At 33.9% G+C, this 14,332-nt stretch overlaps 1 protein-coding gene across 6 annotated transcripts in view; it reads left to right on the top strand.

The window, feature by feature from the left end:
- The window catches only part of UGT2A2 (UDP glucuronosyltransferase family 2 member A2), a 67,870-nt gene that overhangs the window by 26,355 nt on the left and 27,183 nt on the right, over window positions 1-14,332 (top strand). Inside the window, exons 2-3 of one of the 6 annotated variants that reach the window (XM_082726368.1) lie at window positions 9,851-9,992; window positions 12,078-12,846. The exons of the other annotated variants lie outside the window; for them this stretch is intronic. Of the exons in view, the coding sequence (XP_082582494.1) occupies window positions 12,123-12,846 (724 nt within the window). The 5' untranslated portion in view covers window positions 9,851-9,992; window positions 12,078-12,122. The remainder of the gene's footprint in view (window positions 1-9,850; window positions 9,993-12,077; window positions 12,847-14,332) is intronic. 6 annotated transcript variants of the gene reach the window in all.

The raw sequence follows: 14,332 nt of genomic DNA on the forward strand, positions 1-14,332 counted from the left end.
ATGTAATGCATTCCCATATGAAGTCATCTGTCATGCTGACTCTGGTCTTGGCTATTCATCTTGCTTTGGCCAATATGACTTTAGTGAATGTAATACAAGTTGCCTCTTCCAAACAACTTACTCTCACTGCTCTGTGACATTTTAAAAATCTATATATTAATGGAAATACTTATTTAGAATAAGAAACCATTACAAGATATTGATTTTATAAAAACTGACAAATACCATAGCATCACAAAATCCAAAACAATCATATTTTAAATTTACTTCCTGGCATTTCTTTTCTTTTCTTTTCTTTTTTTTTAAAGATTTTTATTTATTTATTTGACAGACAGATCACAAGTAGGCAGAGAGGCAGGCAGAGAGAGAGGAGGAAGCAGGCCCCCCACTGAGCAGAGAGCCTGATGCGGGGCTCGATCCCAGGACCCTAAGACCATGAGACCATGACCTGAGCCGAAGGCAGAGGCTTTAACCCACTGAGCCACCTAGATGCCCCACTTCCTGGCATTTCTTTAGGACCTTTTCTCATAACTTATTTGGCTGAGTATTTTTTGATTGTCTTATTCACATGACATTTTATATAATTCTATATTCTATAGAGAACAAGGATAATTCAACCTGTTCTCTAGCATGGTTGATCAAAATTTATTTTTTACTGTTGATAATTAAAGAAATAAATTTTCTGCTTTATATCTTGCTTTTGGGTCATGTCAGGTAAACTTTCAAGATTATTGCCAAATTTGAGAAAATCTCTGTCAAGTTTCCTTTAAAAGAGTTATAAGGTTTGAAAGAACATTCCATAGACCAAATTCTGGCCCTGTATAATTTTTAAATTTTTAAAAATTTTTACTTTTATTTTTTTAATTGAGGTATAATTAACATACAGCATTATGCTAGTTTCAGGTATACAACATAATGATCTATATTTGCATATATTACAAAGTAATCACCACAGTAAGTCTTGTTAATAACTATCACTATACATAGTTACAGAATTTCTTTGTGTGATGAAAACTTTTAAGAATTACTTTCCTAGCAAGTTTCAAATATGCAATACAGTATTATTAATTATAGTTACCATGCTGTACATGGGGCATGCAGCATGATGACTATAATTAATTATACTGTATTGCATATTAAATAACCGGAAGTTTGGAGCTTTTGACTCCTTTTACCTGTATCACCCACCTCTATCTCCAGCAACCAGCAATTCTCTGTATACATAAGCTTGTTTTATTTTCTTTCTTGTTGTTGTTAGATTCTACATATAAGTGAGATCATATGGTATTTATCTTTCCCTAACCTGTTTTACTTAGCACGATGTCCTCAAAGTCCACACATTTTGCTGTCAACTTTTTGTCCTGTGATTTAACCTTCTAGCATACTAAACGGCGAGGGATTCACAACTCAGGATATTTACCCACAAAGATATGAGAAAAACAATTGCAAAATACTCATGTGATGACCTCATGTATCAGCTAGCCCTTTGATGACTCAGATTCACATGTGCATGAAAAAGGTCAGCCCATAACAGCTCTACTTAGACGAGAATTGTGAGCAGAGTCAGAGGTAAATAGAAAGTTGTTGTTTTAAGATGATAAGGCTTTGGATAGTTGGTCATTTGATAATAGATAACTAATAAAAAGACTTGGAGTTTTTTTTTTAAATATTTATTTCTTTAAATTTCTTTTCAGCTAACAGTATTCATTGTTTTTGCACCACACCCAGTGCAATCCATGTCCTTTCTAATACGTACCACCTGGTTCCCCCAACCTCCCACCCCCCCACCCCTTCAAAACCCTCAGATTGTTTTTCAGAGTCCATAGTCTCTCATGATTCACCTCCCCTTCCAATTTCCCCCAACTCCCTTCTCCTCTCCATCTTCCCTTGTCCTCCATGCTATTTGTTATGCTCCACAAATAAGTGAAACCATATGATAATTGACTTTCTCTGCTTGACTTATTTCACTGAGCAAAAAGACTTATAGTTTTGAGGCAATCCATTTGTTAAATCTTGGATCTCTACTTTGCTTCTACCTCTACATATGCACTTTCTTTTTTGCACATTTGTATCCAGTGATGGGCCGTAAATGTTTAACAATTGGCTTTCTGTGGTATAAAAAGAAAAAAAAAACACTTTTGTATAGCATTTATTAATATCTGTGATGTAATTCCTTCCACCTTGACTAATTTCAAGCTATTGGTAATACAATAACCAGCTTGGAAAGATACATAGAAATTAACAATTAACTTTCATGAGCCTGTAATAGTTAGGTCCTCTGGCAGATCTGCTTATGACATTAGCTTTGATTAATTAATATGACCAAAGTTCATGGACATAAGTTTTATCATGCAGAAAACATTATACACTCCAACACATTCTGCAGAGTGGTATCTGGGCCTGTAAATATCATACCCAGATACAAATATAAACATATACAAATTCTTTGCTTCGTAAAGCAGAAACTTCTCTCTCTTGGAGAAATCTATTGCCCAAGAGAAATCTTGAGCAATAAATTCATTCCCTCCTCTGCAGTTCATTTTTATAGCTACAACACTCCTGCCTCCACTTATATATATTATCTATATATGCATTTCCAACATACATGATTTTTTACTCTTCAGGAAAATTGTTACCTTTTAAATATTTCTGAAAAGGCAATGGGTAGACTAGCTCTCCTTTCCCAGCATCTTCCAAGATACTACTAAAAAGTTTACTTTCTAGGAAAGATAATTCTCTAGGAAAATAATATTCCATCTAATAATCTTAAATACTGTAACAAGATGCTTGAAATGTCAATAAAATGCCTCTTCTGCACTGGATACCTATATAAAAGAGAAAAAAAGAAAATGAAAAGTAATAATTGAGTATCTCATATGGTATTCATGAATTTCTTTAAAAATTAGTAATTGATTTTAGAATTTAGTATTTTTAGATCAGACCAACTGTTCTGTATGGTTCAGGCCTTTTACTGCTTACATATTTCACTGATAAAATAAATGTGCACTAAATATGAAATTTCAGACCATTTGGACACTATTAAAAATGGAAAACACAAAGGCCATCTGTTTTTGTTTTGAGGGAGAAAGATGGGGGGATAAAGGCAGAGGAAGAGGACATAATCATGACAATTAACCAACTGGGCCACCAAGGTTCCCCATTGGCATGCTTTTTATTAACTTTTGACAATGGGGCATCCAAAGAAATACTGGATCCCTGGTGTATCACAGTTTTCTAGCCCTTAGTAAAGATAATAGAAATTAGATACCTGCCCATGCTATATGTTTCATGAAAATAATATTTCAAACAAAAATTTGAAAAAAAATTTTGATCCACTTGTCAATTTAATGATACAATGTTAGAACGATGTTACTTATAGATTAGGAAAGAATTCCTCTAATTATGAGGAAAAAAATTCTACACTTTAAATACATGTGCCTCATTAACCTGACAAACGTAGTTCTTTTTAACTTTGTAATATGCTGTCTTCCCTTCTGACAAAATCCATGAAAGAAATAATTTTTAAGCTGGACTTCATTAAAATTAAAAATCCCCATTGTGATGGACAATGTCAAGAGAATAAGAAAACAATATGTAGACTAGGAGAAAATATTTGCAAAGAACATATTTGATAAAGAACAGTTATAAGTGTAAAAAGAACTATTAAAACTCCACATAAGAAAACATATAGCCCAATTAAAATATGGGCCAAAGACATGAACAGACACTTTATCAAAGAAGATAGACAGATGACAAATAAATGCATAAATTGATGCTCCACATTGTTTGTCATAGAGAAGTGTAAATTAAAACACTAATAAGCTACAACTACACACTGAATAGAGTGGCCAAAATCTGGAACACAGACTGCAGCAAATGCTGGTGAGAATGTGGAATAACAGGAACTCTCATTCATTGTTAGTAGGAGTGCAATATGGTACAGTCACTTTGGAGGATGTTTGGCATTTTTTTACAAAACTAAACAATCTTACTATATGATCTAGGAATTATGATCCTTGGCATTTCCCCCAGGAAGGTTTAAAGCCAAAGTTCACAGGAAACCCTGCATACTGATGTGTTAACAGATTTATGCATAATTGCCCAAACTGGAAGCAACCACCATGTCCTTCAGTAGGTGAATGCATAGATACACTGTGGTAGATCCAGGAAAAAATGAGATATTATTCAATACCCAAAAGAAATGAGATAGCAGCTATGAAAATACATGGAGGAACTGTAAAGGTATATGAGTAAGTGAAAGAAGCCAACCTGGAAAGACTGCATATGGTATGATTCCTACATATGATATCAAGGAAAAGATAAAGAATAGAGACAGTAAAGTTTTAGTGTCTGTCAATGATTGGGGGAGGAGAGAATGAATAGAAAGAGCACAGGGGATTTTTAAAGCAATGAAATGATTCTGTGTGATACAATGGTAGATCAACACAGCATGGCACTGACACAAAAATAGACACATAGATCAATGGAACAGAATAGAAAACCCATAAATGAACCCACAACTATATAGTCAATTAATCTGTGACAAAGCAGGAAAGAATATCCAACGGGAAAAAGAAGGTCTCTTCAACAACAGGTGGAAGGAAAACAGGACAGCAACCTGAATGAAACTGACAGAAAACCATAAAAATCCTAGAGGAGAACATAGGCAGTAACGTCTTTGACATTGGCCATACCAACTTCTTATTAGATATATCTCTTGAGGCGAGGGAGACAAAAGCAAAAATAAACTATTAGCATTCATCAAAATAAAAAGCTTCTTCAAAGTGAAGGAAATGATGCATAAAACTAAAAGACAAACTATGGAATGGGAAAAGATATTTGCAAAGGATGTATCTGATAAAAGGTTAGTATTCAAAATACATGAAGAACTTTGAGGAACGCCTGGGTGGCTCAGTTGGTTGGACGACTGCCTTCGGCTCAGGTCATGATCCTGGAGTCCCGGAATTGAGTCCCGCATTGGGCTCCCAGCTCCATGGGGAGTCTGCTTCTCTCTCTGACCTTCTCCTCACTCATGCTCTCTCTCCCTGTCTCTCTCTCAAATAAATAAATAAAATCTTAAAAAAAAAAAGAACTTTGAAACTCAGTACCCAAAAAATGACTAATCCAGTTAAAAAATGGGCAGAAGACCTGAATAGATATTTTCCCAAAGACATCTAGATGGGCAACAGACATAATGAAAAAATGTTCAACATCACTGATGATCAGGGAAAATCAAAACTCATCAAAACAAATCAAAATCAAAACAAATCAAAAATTTAAAAAAATCAAAACAAATAAAAACCCACTGAGATACCACCTCACACCTGTCGGAAAGGCTAACATCAACAACACAACAAACAACAGGAGTTGACAAGCATAGGGAGAAGGGAGCACTCTTGCACTTTTGGTGGGAATCCACTGGTGCAGTCACTCTGGAAAACAGTATGGATGTTCCTCAAAAAGTTAAAAATAGAACTCCCCTACAATCAAGCAATTACATTTCTAGGTATTTACCCAAAGAACAACAACAAAATCCTAATTCAAAGGGATCCATGCACCCTGATGTTCATAGCAGCATTGCTTATAATAGCCAAATCCAATGTCTATCAACTGATGAATAGATAAAGAAGATATGGTGTATCTACACAATAGGGTATTAGTCATAGAAAGGAATGAAATTTTGCCATTTGCAAAGACATGGATGGAGCTAGAGAGTACTATGCTAAGTGAAATAAGTTAAAAACAAATGCTATATCATTTCACTCATATGTTGAATTTAAGAAACAAAACAAATGAGCAAGAAAGAAAAAAAAAGAGAGACAAACTAAGAAACAGACTCTTGACTAGAGAACAAACTAAGTGTTACTAAAGGGGAGGTGACTGGGGATTAAGGAGGGCACTTGTGATGAGCTGTGTTTTGCATTGAAGTGTTGAGTCACTATATTGTACAGGTAAAATTAATATTACACTGAATGTTAACTAACTAGAATTGAATAAAAACTTAATCTTTAAAAAAATTTAAAAATCATCTTATATGTACTGTTCCTTTTAAACTCTAAATTTTGCATTTTTCTAGATATTTTCTCCACATCTTTCCAAACTCAGCCAGCTAAATAAAAACCAACATCTAGCTTTCAGTCTTAATTTCTTTTTTCCATACTAAGCATATTTTTCTTATCCATCGATTTTTATTGATTTTATAATTATGTTAATAATACTATTGTTTGAAATAATATTATGAATTGTGTTATACTTTGGAATGTGTAAATGTCATTAATCTATTTCTCAAAATCAATGTCCAAGTTGTTAATCTGTGGATGGGTTTCTTGTGGCACAACCTTCAGTTTAGTATTTAAATCTATGATGATTTATTTAACCCTCCACTGAAGCAACTTTCTAAACATTTGTTATTATTATGATTTTCATAGTACTCTAACAAAATATTATCATTAACCCCATTTTATGGATAATGAAATACAAGCTTAAAAATTGTCTTATTCATAAACATCATTTTGCGTAATACATAAACATAGGTCTATTTATTCCCAAAGTCCACACAACTAATTTCACTAAATATCTTATAGAAATCCTTGTGGTTCTAGGATTAACTCAAGCCTTAGTTCCCTGTTTTTAAAAAAGGAAGTCAATGGGAAGACCAAAAAAAAAAAAAAAAAATCATTTATATTGAATCAGGTTACACTGATTTTCTTTTCCTGAGTGGAAAATGATAAAAAATACCTTCAAAAGCAAACAGTAGAGAAAGTTATATTGTTTTTCTATTACTGTGGAGTGAGGGATCCCAAACAGAAAGCCCGTGCCAGTTATTAATAGTGTTTAGGTAATATTCTGTCAGTCATGGATTCTTTGGTAAACACCACAAAGTAGTAATTTTGCACATAGATATATGCCTAATTGGTGTGTATTGTAATTGTGTGTGCTGGTGTGTGTGCATTGCAGTACTGGTTCTTGAGTGACTTCTCCCAGCTATAGGATTGTATTCATGGTTTTGTCCTAAGTAATACCATGCTACTAACCAGAGAAAATATTTGAGGTGTAGATTTTTAATATGTCCTTGACAACTCAGCTATAACCACTGGTTTTAATTTCTTAATCAGTTTAACTATTGAAAATCTATCATTTTATTTGCATTTTCTTGGAGTTTTTTTAGATGCTTATCCCATAATTAACTGTTTATAAATTTTTCTACTTAGAATGAGGGAGATCAATACTTGAATTGATTTGTAGGAACTCCAAATGGAAAAAGCAAATATCATAAAATCTGCAGAACTCTAAAGAAGATTGTAAAAAGTAGGAGATGGCACAGTAGTGGTGCAAGAAAAGGATGGCTTATGGTCCTGGAGAAATGACAAGGGTAGCTTTAATATTGTTAGCATGACTGTAATGGAAGGAAGTGGGAGTGGAAAATCATGGGGAGTTAAGACGACCCAAAACACCCCTGGGGAAAAGGAAACTTTGTAAGGATCTGGATGCATGTGGTTCCATTCCAGCTGCCTCAGAAGTATAGGAGAAAAAAATGCAAGAGGAATGTCCATGTGTAGATCAAGCTGTTATTATTGGTAAATCCTCTTTAAAACAAAGAGAAAGTTTAGCCTCTACTAGAATAAAGTCTCATAAAGGTTCCAACTCATTAGGTACTATTTGAGCTCATTTTTTTTTTTATATAATCCTCAATATCTACTCAAAATCACATTTAAATCTGGGAAAGAAATTAAAATACAATAGTTCCATCTGTATTTGGAATATTTGCTCTACTTACATATTTAAGATTATGGAGTATGGAGGAAACATTTTACAAAGAAATTGACATTGAAATCATGAATTGCATTGTTTTACTAAATTATTCATAATGGCTTACTTGTTATTCTTATGACTTTCTGATTCCCAAATCATCAGTATTATATACGTGTGTACATCTATATTCATAATGGTGTTGTTGATAGTTTTTTTTAAATTGTATTTTATTTTAGTTTAGTTTTTAGAGAGGGGGGAAGGGAAGAGGGAGAGAGAGAGAGCAAGAATCCTAAGCAAGCCCTGCACTCAAAATGGAACTTGACATGGAGCTCCATCTCATGACCCTGAGATCATGACCTGAGCAGAAATCAAGAATAGAACATTTAAGGAACACCTGGGTGGCTTAATCAGTTAAGTGGTTAAATGTCTGCTTTTGGCTCAAGTCATGATCCCAGGGTCCATGTTGGAGTTCTCTGTGTTCTCCCTCTGCCTGCCATTCCTGCTTGTGTGTGTGTTCTCTCTCTCTCTCTCTCTCTGTCAAATGAATAGATAAAATACTAAATAAAAATACTAAATAAAATACTAAAAAAAATAATAAAAAGAAAAAAAAAAGGAGTAGGACATTTAACTGACTGAGCCACTCAGGTGCCCCAATAGTGTTTTTTTTTTTTTTTTTAAACTGGAACATACCTATCTATATAAAGTGGTATTATATATTATATAATATATATATAGTTAAATATACATATGTTCAACTTAAAAGACAGTACATAGGTATAACATCTTAAATCATAATACATGTAATATTATTTATATCAAACATAGTATTATACATTTATAGCATTAGTTTTTAACATTTCTCTATATATTATATATAATATTTATAATTCATAATACTTTCTATATATAAATTGAAAGCTTGTTTCTCTCTGTGCAGAGTTGTAAACTGGCAGTGGCCACAGTGTTTCTTTGTCTCTTGCTTATGAAGAATAGTGGCTAGTTATTTTTTTCTAGAATATCCTTTAATTTGGCTTTTTCTGATATTTTCTCATGATTAGAGTGAGGTTAACATTTTTGGTAAGAATACCACAGAAGCAATCTTGTGTGCTTTACAGTGTGGCATATCAGGGGCACATAATATAGATAGATTAGTCCTAGTGACAATAATTCTGATCACTTCGTTAAGATGGTGTTTCTTATAAACTTTCCTATGTGATTAATAAATATCTTGTAGGGAGTTACCGTGAGATTATGCAAATCATACAAATCATATATTTACACATATTTTTGCCAACCGTTATGGTAAAATTCCAATTAACAACTACAGAAGGAATAATGAAAATAGTAAATCATCATTTGGCAAACACCATAGTAATAATTACTGTGGGATATATGGAAATCTCTATACTTCATTTGTAACTTTTTTGTGCCTAAAATGATTATAAGAAAATAAAAGAAACTGGGAGATTTTGTTGAAAGAACTTAAATATAGACTTAGTTGTGTAGGCTGGTTGCCGAAAAGGGACCAGCTTTACTACTATATAGAGTAGAAAGGAAGTTGAGAAAGGAGACACCAGATAGGTCAAACCAACAACTGGATTTGGATATTAGTCTATTCTCCATGTCTCTTAACTGTTCTATCATATTTCCTATTCCATGTTTTTTATTCAGAACGTAATTCTGAATAATATCTTTAGATTTATCTTCAGGGTTACTGTTTATTTCTACAGTTGTGTCTAATTTACTCTTAAAATTTCATTTGTTGAATTTGTAATTTCTAGAAATTCTCTTTGGCTCTTTAGCAAATTTTCACAATTTTTTTTATTCTTTTTAAACTCTTATTTCTTGCTTATGTTTTCATGTTTTGCTTTCATACTCAAACATATTGAACAAAATAACTTTATATTTTATTTCAAATAATAGTAATATTTAAAATCACTGTGTTAATATTTGTGGTTTTTGTTGGTTTTGTTGGTTCGCAGTCATAAGGACTTGTTTCCTTATAAACAAATTCTAATTGTTCAGGGCTGATTGGAAATTTGACCCTGGATTTATCTTTGCATCTTCTAAACAATTCTACTTTGGATCTTCTCTTTAGCACACAGAAAAACTTTCAAGGGATTTAAAATTTCAATATGTCCTGCTGACCACCCGCAGGTGCTACCGACCACCTGCAGGCGCCTGCGTAACAATAAAGAACCTCTTGCTGTTTGTATCCTGTGGCAGTGTTGAATTCTTGGGTAAGGGGATCCGCAAGTCTTTCATCCCTGTCAAGTACTTTGATATAATTATGTAATTGAACATAACATTGATATAGCTCTGTCATACTTTTTAGAACACAGATACATTAGTGTTCTTTTTTACTTCCTAGTGATATTTTTCAGCTTGCTAAATACCGCTCTTAAAGACTTAGCTAAAGCATCAATTCATCATTTTCCTCCTCCACCAAGCAACCTCCTTCTGCTTGCCCTCCTCGATTCATCCTGACCATCTAAGATCTATCTCCCTCATGTTTGTAGAATATGTACAGGTTTAACATGTTTTCTGCAGTAATCTGTGAAGTCATTTTGAACTGGAAGTGATCTTTCTTGTTTATGCCCTGTGCACAGTACAGAAACTGGCATAAACTGTGTGTTAAAAATTGTTTTTTATTTGTTTCTTTTTGTTTGTTGTTTGCTTTTAATTAATGTTTAATGTATTATTTGTTTCAGCGATACAGGTCTGTGATTCATCAGTCTTACACAACACATGGTACTCACCACAACACATACCACCCTCAATGTCCATCACCCACCACCTGTCCTCCTCCACCTCCTCCCCTCCAATAACTCTCAGTTTGTTTTCCGAGATTAAGAGTCTTTTATGGTTTGTCTCCCTCTCTGGTTTCATCTTGTTTTATTTTTTCCTCTCTTCCCCTATGATCCTCTCTGCCTTGTTTCTTAAATTCCACATATCAGTGAGATCATTTCATAAAAATTGCTTCTTGAAAGTATGAATTATTAAAGGATTTGTAGAGGAATTGAAACGGGGTTAAATATAGATGTGGGGCTTGATCCCAGGACACTGAGATCATGACCTGAGCCGAAGGCAGCGGCTTAATCCACTGAGCCACTCAGGCGCCCCTAAATATAGATGGATGACTGCACGCAAAATCTGTATTTCTAAATTTTATCCTTCCCTTCAGATTTTAGTGTTCACAAGAAAAAAAATCAGTATTTCCACAGACATGTCCAATTATTAACTCATACACTGCAGGTCAAAAATCATTCCATACTACTGCTCATTTAGAACACCATGTTTTTGTTTAGTCATTATCATACTCGGGTTGCTCAAACTATAAACTGAGCACTTCCTCATTGTTTAATTACAAGTCGTCTCTCACTTTTCATCAATCATAAGGCCATCATTCTATGCTTTCCATTCACAAACCAATATTATAGTCTCCCTGATACTTTCATCAGACCTTGCTTTCTTAATATTTACTTTTAGCTCATTACACATTGTTTTTTTCTCTACCACTCAAATCCCATTTAGAAGCTAGAATAGTTTCCTTATAGGACACATATGATCATTTTTCAAACCTGATTTGTAAATCTTATTATACCTCTTTGTGGAAGTTAAAATTGAACCCAAAATATAGCATTCAAGACTCTCCAAACTGTTCTGTTTTAACTATTGTTCACTCTAAACATACTGAACTGATAACTGTATATCTAAATGGCCATTATTTCCATATCAGCATTCATTTTCTCCTTTTCTTCCATTCTTTTTCAAAATGCTCCTATTTTCACCTTTGTTTCTGGTCTCAGGTAAAATGCACCCTACATCCTGAAGCTTTGTGTGATTTTTTTTTCACGTTGGAGTGACAGCATCTCCTGGGGCCCTGAAATGCTGTACCATACCATATTTAGCATATTCTTTCTGTTATTATGTGATGCATGCATCTTATCTATATACTAGCATGTGACCAACTTTATGTCAAGACCTACATTTTTGTTTCCCCAAATTATCAGTCATCATGTTCCACAAGTTATACTGTATTATATACTAGACTTAATTAAATGAGTTTTTCTATTATATTTAAAAATTGACAATTAAAATATATCATTTTTATTTTAATATATTTAAAACTAACTCCTACAATGCTGCAGTCATTTCCTCCAAAATATTTAAATATTTCATATCTCCTCCTGAACAAATATTCGGTAGTACTCTGCCCTGTCAACAACATTGACAAAGTCCTCTATGCATACTCATCTCCTAACTCTAGAAATTAATTTTTAACTTGATCTGTATCTAAATTGCCTCTTCCCTTCTATGCCCAGCAAACATTTAACCTCTGTAGAGCAGTGTGTGAGGGAACTGCTGTCATGGTGTCTAAGAAATGGATTTCAGCAATTGTACTGCTGCAGCTCTGCTGTGCTAGTTGTGGATTTTGTGGGAAGGTCCTGGTGTGGCCCTGTGACATGAGCCATTGGCTCAATATGAGGATTATTCTGGAGAAGCTCACGGAAAGGGGCCACGAAGTGACTGTGTTGGTTTCTCCAGAGAGTTTCATCATTGATTACAGCAAGTCTTCCACATTGAAATTTGAGGTAATCTCTATGCCATATAACAAAGAGGAGGCTGAAAAAAATTTGAATGCTTTTTTAGACATGGCTGCTAATGTTATGCCAACATTGTCACGATGGCAGTCAGCCATAAAACTGCAAGAATTCTTTGTTCAGATAACTGGAAAATTAAAACTTCTGTGTGAGAGTGTAGTCTACAACAATTCATTCATGAAGAAGCTCCAGGAAACCAACTACGATGTCATGGTCATAGATCCTGAATTACCCTGTGGAGAGCTGATTGCTGAGTTACTGAAAGTCCCTTTTGTGTACACACTGAAGTTTTCTATAGGTGATACTGTGCAGAAATACTGTGGGAAACTTCCAAGTCCACTTTCCTATGTGCCTGTTTCCATGGCAGGACTAACAGACAGAATGACCTTTCTGCAAAGGGTAAAAAATGTAATGTTTTTCATCTTCATTAACTTCTGGATCCATCAACTGGACACTCAGGTTTGGGACCAGTTTTACAGTGAAGCATTAGGTAAGAGACAGCTTTTCATTATAAAGTAGTTTTGTAAAGAAACTTAGGTGGTTTAATAAAAGTCTAGGAAAATGTAAAGTCTTAAAAATTTCAGGCCCATGTAAAACTTTGTAGGTGATGGCAATGAACTATTATTATCAATAACTAATTGGGAGGGAGAGGCAAGAAAGATATTGTCATGTTCACCCTTTTTTTTACAGTCATCTAACCATTTTGTAAGATACCTCAACACATAATAGACTTATCAAAGCAAAACAAAATATAAAACACATTAATAAATGCCAGTCTAATGGAAGATTATTTTTTTAAATCAGATATAGGATATCACAAATAAGTCTTGTATACTGAGTTTTCATAGCGGAGAAGCTTTGGCTTTTTATTAATCAAAAAAAGTGTAATGTTTGTTATAAGAGTAAGATAATATCCTTGCCTGATTCCAGTAATAAGTTGAAACCTGAACTACATTAGTGATGGGATTAACTTTGGCATATGGTTTTGGAACTTTGAGATTCATGGATTACTATTCAAAATGTATATTATTCTTCTGTTGGATCAGAGTCCCTGCCATTCTTATCTCTCTCATAATAGTGGGATGAAACTTCACTAAGTCTTATGTGAACTGTTTCATCATAGCTGGTCATACTGAAAAGTTTTCTAGATGTTTTATACTTCCTAAGGAAGCACTACACAGACACCTGAAAAATTAAATAGAAAGCTAAAAAAGTTTATAGCTTGAGTTGTTGAAAGACAGCATTTTTTTACTTCACTAATTATACAATACATATTCTACTTTTAATTGTTTGCTTTTTCAATAAAGAATGGTTTTGCTTTGCAAGTTTTATATATATAACTCTCATTCGATCAACTGAGGCTGGCTTCTACTCCAACTATTTTTGAGAATCATGAAGAAACATGAACTGACAAGCAAAAGTTGGGTATTAGAAATATTGACTAACTTAACTCCCTGGTTATATTAGTTTGCTGTCTGCCACAACTAAATTCCACAGACTAAGTGTCATGAACAACAAAAATTTGTTTTCTCATAGTTCTGGATGCTAGAAGTCTAAGACCAAGGAATGTGTTGCCAGAGATGGTGATTTCTCTGGAGGCCCATGCTCCTAGCTTGTACGTGGTCTACCTTTCTCTCTCCCTCTCTCTCTCTCTTTTATTTTTTTTGCTATATCTTTTCATGGTCTTCCTTCTGTGCATGCATAAACCCAGTGCCTCTTCCTCTTCTTATGAGGAGACCAGTGATATTGGATTAGGGCCTACTCTTAGGACCTCATCTGAATTTAAGAGTTTATTCTGACTTTAAAGGGCCTATCTCAAAATATAATCAGATTTCAACATATGAATGTTAGAGGAACACAAGTCAGTCCATAACACTGAATTTCCAATAGATGCTTTGTTTCACAAGCTAATATTCAAAGGAATCCATTTTTAAAATCCTTAGCTTTATACATGATTTAAATTTATACTATTCTGA

This window comes from Mustela nivalis (assembly GCF_964662115.1).
Source record: "Mustela nivalis genome assembly, chromosome: 4".
In the NCBI taxonomy this organism is placed as follows: Eukaryota; Metazoa; Chordata; class Mammalia; order Carnivora; family Mustelidae; genus Mustela; species Mustela nivalis.